We start from the raw sequence: 6,118 nt of genomic DNA on the forward strand, positions 1-6,118 counted from the left end.
ACATTTTCTGACACATGACTTTTTGACTGATGAACTATTTCCATTTCATTGAGATTATAGAAAATATGAGAAAACTTTCTCATCTTCCCCAGATCAATTTTATTGATCTACATCAGTGTACACACCAAGTGGTTAATCGTCTGGCTCTGCCCCTTACCAGTTGTAATGTTAGGCACAACTGCCTCATCTGTTTAATAGGGATGTAAAGTGTACCTACTTCAAAAATTTGTTATGAAGATGAAACATGTTAATGCATGTAAAGCACTTGAAACAGGACATGATGCATTACAGGTAGTCAATAAATGTTAGCTAATATTATTTTGTCTTTCCTTGCAACACCCAATCAAAAATCAATCTGGCTATGTATCGTCTGCTTCCCTTCCTTCACTATTCTGTCAAAGCTTATGTTCTTTTGATTATCTTCTCTCTCTATTTTGAGTTATAAATCTCTCCCTCTCTACAGGATAAGCTGACAGCTATACTGAAAATAAACAAACAAAAAATCCTTGCTTGACCCCTCTAGCTACTGTCCCAATCTCTAGTCTTCTTTACAATCCCATCCAATCGAATTTGCTGGCTCCATTTATTTTATTTGATTCCTAAAAGTTGGAGTACCTTGGGCCTTTGGACTAGGCCCTATTTCCCTTTTTTAAATACTCCCTCAAAAAATGATCCCTCCCCCCCAAAAGATCTCACCCATTTCCACAGCTTCAAATAACATCCATATTCTGATGATCTCAAATTTGTATCTTCAGTCTAGGTCTCTCCTTGGAGGTCCAGTTGAGTATACAGTACTCAATATCCTTCCCAATTTTTGAAAGACTGTTCACTTTTGGGGTATACTAAATGTAAAAATGTAAATGGACCTTGTGTGTTTTGCTGGAACTCGAGTATCATTATAGGCTTATTCTGTATTCTAACTCAAGTTTTGTTCTATCACTGATGTTGTCAATTTTCCATGTGGGTTCTGATATTTTTAAAAAATCTTAAGAGTAAACCAAAAAGAGCAACCAATATTTGTATACACTGATACGTATTTCATCATCTGCTATTTATGTCTAAGCACACTAATTTCTAAAACAAAAAATCACAAGTCCTTTGTACTATGCAAAAAAAACAAGAAGAATTAAAACCAATCATAAATGGAAATTACATTAGCATTTCTCTGCAGAGAAAACTAAAGTTCTCTGAGTTACTTTAAAAGGAAGGATAAATAATATATCTTTAGTTTTGCAGAGCAGAAGCAAATAAATACATGCGAAGTACATTGTCAAAGATCCGGCAGGCTAAAAGATGAATCTAATTGGATGTGAATGGTCAAGATCAAGACTGTAGTTAATTTTTTATTGTTTTCTTTTTGAACTTTTCGGATCAATTCTATTTCTGGCATCTCTTCTGCTGACTACTAGGGAACTAATGTTTTGTTTAGACCTGTCTTCCTTACTCCTTTGCAATACTAAGTTGCAATCTCTGGCTAAGTCTTCACTCCTTACTTCATTTACTATAGATACTGGGATACTGTTGCTTCATCTTTTCCCTATTCCCTTTCTTAATTACTTTTTAGTGAAGTAAATTTTCATATCTGGTGGTCTTTGGATGTAGGAGAACAGAATCTGAAGTATTGATTTAGCTTGTATGTTGCCTATCTTTTCTATGAATACTGTTAAACCATGATGAAATCTTCTGTTGTCTTTTCTGACAGTTTTTCACCCAAGTTGGTTCCTCTGTTTACATTATGGTCTAACTACATGCAGTCTTTAAGCCAATTTAAAAAATGACAGTTCCTTGCAAAACTCCATTAATTTCTCATTTACATATGCCTGACTCTTCCTACACCCTGACCCACTTTTCTCTTTCTGCACTCAATTTTGTCAAAATGTAGCAGTTTATAAAAGGAAAGGATGGAGGACAGACAAAAACAATACAAGTGTACTATACTATTCCCAGGCCGTTTCTCAGAGAAATTTGGTCAAACATTTCTAGTTATACATAACTAGTAGTATCTGATTTGAAGTCCAATGGGATAAAAAGTGTTGGATTTATCTTTAAGAATAAGTGCAATGCTCCCTCTGACAGGAGACATCCCAATCAAAAGGCTTTATCTTAAGAATCTGAGAACATGTCTTCATCAGTTTTTCTCTTTTCTTGTCTTAAGTAGAGAAGCAACAGAGGACTGGGTCAGCTATGTGATTTAAAAAAGCAAACTGAAAAATTCTTCATAATTAGCCAAAAGCATTACAGAAATAATTCTCATCTAAGTTTCTGGAGAAAGCAAAGCTAAAGAAAGTTATCTAAAAGAGCTGGTATATGACAGTGGATAATACGGCAGAGTCAAGCTGTTAACTGAAGAAAGTTTCATGAAGGGACTATACATGAAAGTTTAGGCAGAGTTAAGGGACTGGAGAAGAAACCATAGAAACATGTTCAATGAATACATGACAAATTTATGCCTTCCAACTTGCCTTCAGTGACATCACAGTAATTAAGAGTATGTATGAACGTTGTAGTTAGACTGATAAAGGATCCAATATAAGCTTTGCTATTTTCTATGGGTGTGACATTTGGCAATTTTAACCTATCTGCATTTCAATTTCTTCATTTGTAAAATGAGTATCATAACATCTCAAAGGATTGTTGAGACTCATAGATGAGAAAAATTGGATTTTAATTCTTAGTAGAGATATTACATGTTGGCCACAAAAACTATGATTATTTAGAATCAGGCTTTGCTGTATAAAAAATAAATAAATAAAAGAAGCTTAAGTAAAAGTTTCTCTTTTGTACAAAACAAAATCCAGATCTAGACAGGCCAGCTTTGGTATGGCAGTTCTGCGTTAAGAAGCCCACACACCTTCCATTTATATGTTCTGCCATCCTTAGTGATTAGCCATGTCTCCGCAGTCCCAGATAGTGGTCATTGCATCCTTGTTTCATGTGGCAGAGTGGACTAAGTTGGTAGGAATTGGCAAAAGGAGAGCAGCAGCAGTCTTTAAGGAAAGTTCTTGAAAGCTTAAATCCTATGGTCACACTAGGCTGCAAGGGAGGCTGGGAAATGCAGTCTTTATTCTCTTTATAGGGGAGAAAGAGTCAATGGATATCAAAGGATGATACTATAATCCTTGTCACAGTCAAGAAGTGTTTCAAATTATCTTTATTATTCTTAAATCCCCATACTGTAATCCTTGTCATAGTCAAGAACTGTTTCAAATTATCTTTATTATCCTTAAGTCCCCAAAGTCACCTTTAGTCTGGCTTTATTTCCCACTGTTCCTTTCATGTATGTAACAAACATTCCTATAGCTTTACTACTATTTCACAATTACTAAAGTTTACCTTCTACCTAGAATGTCATTTTCTACAAGTTTGTGAGTCCAAGACTTACTTCTCAAAGTCCAAATGTAAATTGTTCCAAATGGCTCTTAGAAAGTTCAGGCTGAAACTCCTCTCTCTGTCTTCTCTTATAGCCCTGTATCTCAGGCTGACTTATATTAGACTTCCTTATGCATGTTTCTATTCTCACTGGGATGTGAGTTCAACGAGATCAAAGTCTATATCTTAACAGCTTCATAGCTTCCTCTAGAAAAAAAATACTTGGCACACTTTAAGTATTTGATTTTTTAAAATAGTTTAATGTATTTTAATAGCAAATTTACAGAAACAGGACAGAAAACAGACAACATTAAAAACATGTACTTGCATGTAGGTAAAATCAGTCAGAACAGTATAGAGACTAGATGGAATCTACTATATGATAAAAATGCTACAAACACCATTTACTTGCCATCAATAAGAAATTACTAATTTAAAAAAATCCAAATGCTGGCATTGTCCAGAAAAACTTAATAAGCTTATTTATTATAATTGTTATCACATTGAACTGCTGAAACTTGATTCACTGAAACATTTTGACTTGCATTAATGCTTTATGTCTCCTCATTTATATTAAACATTCACACACAAATAAAAATGGAAAAACTGCCAATACCTGATTTCTGTCCCCTATTTTTCCACTTGCAATCATAAACTTAGATACTTTTTGAACCCCTGGAAAAAATATATCTAATGTTCAGAACTACCAATAACAAAAAGAAATTTTTCATTTGAAAGGATGAAATGTTTCCAATCATAGTGGATTCTTAAGCATGTTTTCCATGTATGCGGTGTGCTAAGTAAATGCCTTTTGGCATAATAGTTACACGCTTGGCATGGATATCACACAGGTTGGTGTCTTCAAAAAGGCCAACCAGATAGGCTTCACTTGACTCCTGCAAAGCACCAATAGCTGCATTCTGGAAGCACAGATCTGTTTTGACGTCTTGAGCAATTTCTCGCACCAGGTGCTGGAAGGAAAGTTTGCGAATCAGTTCAGTGGATTTCTGATAACGTCTAACTTCACATAGTGCTACGGTACTAGGCCTGTAACAATAAGGTTTCTTTACTTCTCCAGTCGAGGGCGCACTCTTGCTAGGGGCTTTTGTAGCCAGTTGCTTCCTCAGTGCTTTACCACGGGTGGAATTGCTGGCAGTTGGCTTTGTATCAGCCATGGTATAGAGACCTCCTTACTTAGTCACCTTCTCCAGCAGGAGCTTGGTGAGGCAGCGCAGCCATGAACACGTTATTTGTTTAATGTATTATATAGAATTGAAAAAATTCTTTAAATCCCTCCACGATTGTTTTTATAATGATCGAATGTTTTATAATACATATATAAAAAGCTGTATGCTGTAGGTTTGTTTCTGAAATCTTATGAGTAGAATTTTATAACTGAATTGTTGTAAACTGTACTTGGAGGGCACGAAATTTAATTCTGTTAGAAATTCCTCTATAAAGCCAAACAAACTCACTCCTCTTCCAATTTAAGTATTTACTGGTTTGGTTTTTCAAATGCTTACTTTCCTTACAGTGGGTACCACTGTAATTGTCTCAATAAAAAAAATTATTCAAACATAGATATATAAATTTTACTGTATTTAAATTATAACTCAATAAATCTGACTTTTAAAAAGTTGTATATCTGTTCACATTTATCTAGGTATATTGGTCTATACTAGTTGACTTTATAAGTTAATTTTCTAATGTTACTATAAACATGAAGCTATTATCTATTTTCTACATCTCTGTGAAGGCTTATAATATATATTCTGGAGGTAAATTTCTTAATGGAAGTGAAGCTATTTGAAAATCTTTAGTACCAAAAAAACTGTGAAGGCTGTGCTCTATATGATAGGGAAATAAGACCTTCAATCATGCTTTTTAAAAATTTAATGTCCTAATCATTTAAAAATTTTTTTTTAATTTAAAAACTGGCCAGAAAAAAAATCCACAACAGGAACAATTTTCATACACACTTTATAGGATGATTCACATGGTATAACATATATTCAAAGACTAAAAAACTGAAAGGAAATATAAAATGACATATTAACTTATAATTGCCATAAAATCATAAATACATGGCAAAATATGATTATTACTCACATATTATAAGGCACTCACAGTATACTGTATACTACACATATAGGTAAACTTCGAAAGGATTGTTATCTTAAGAACAAAACGCTTTTTGATGCAAAATGTAGAGAAATGCAAAAATCGTGACTACATCTAGACCTTACCTCTTTTACTCATATAGACATATTCTATTCGGTCTAGGGCCAATGTCTAAAAATTCATTATAAAAAAATTAAATAATGAGATTAGTATCCATAGAGTTCTCCCTCTATTGGGTACTCTCTGAGTGAAAAGAAGCTAGAAGTGTTCAAGTTTATATGGAAACATGATGGTGGCTTTTCTTGAGGAGGAATAGTTGTGTTAAAATTATAACATGGTGCTATTTCCTTGTTCTTGCTATGCTTGCAGTCTCCTAAAAGAGCGCATCTTTCTCCTAACATTCAAGTTTTCGGTTTTCTCCTCTGGCTGCCCCAAACCCCTTATGCAGCCTGTCTTTCCCCAGGTCTCCTCTCACTACCTCAAGCTCCAGCTGCTTGCTTCCTCTGAATTAAAATTTTACTATCAGGTTGGAAAGTAGCTAGATAAATTAAATCCCCCAATGTGTTATTGACTAATAGCTTAAAAGGTGATCTGAGGTGTTTATATTAAAAAGAAAGAAAGAAAGAAA

General features: G+C 34.2%; 1 protein-coding gene across 1 annotated transcript; it reads right to left on the reverse strand.

Annotated features, from left to right (window-relative positions):
• Window positions 1-3,927: 3,927 nt before the first annotated feature.
• Window positions 3,928-4,547, reverse strand: LOC105291893 (histone H3.3-like). Its single transcript, XM_011359931.2, has one exon. The coding sequence runs from the start codon at window positions 4,542-4,544 to the stop codon at window positions 4,137-4,139; it is 408 nt and encodes a 135-aa protein (XP_011358233.1). The 5' UTR covers window positions 4,545-4,547; the 3' UTR covers window positions 3,928-4,136.
• Between the last annotated feature and the right edge of the window lie 1,571 nt (window positions 4,548-6,118).

This window comes from Pteropus vampyrus, unplaced genomic scaffold (assembly GCF_000151845.1).
Source record: "Pteropus vampyrus isolate Shadow unplaced genomic scaffold, Pvam_2.0 Scaffold2, whole genome shotgun sequence".
Taxonomy (NCBI): domain Eukaryota; kingdom Metazoa; phylum Chordata; class Mammalia; order Chiroptera; family Pteropodidae; genus Pteropus; species Pteropus vampyrus.

Bases quoted from the DNA above. Each gene is read 5' to 3' on its own strand.
- LOC105291893 (XM_011359931.2), bottom strand. From the start codon at position 4,544: ATGGCTGATACAAAGCCAACTGCCAGCAATTCCACCCGTGGTAAAGCA.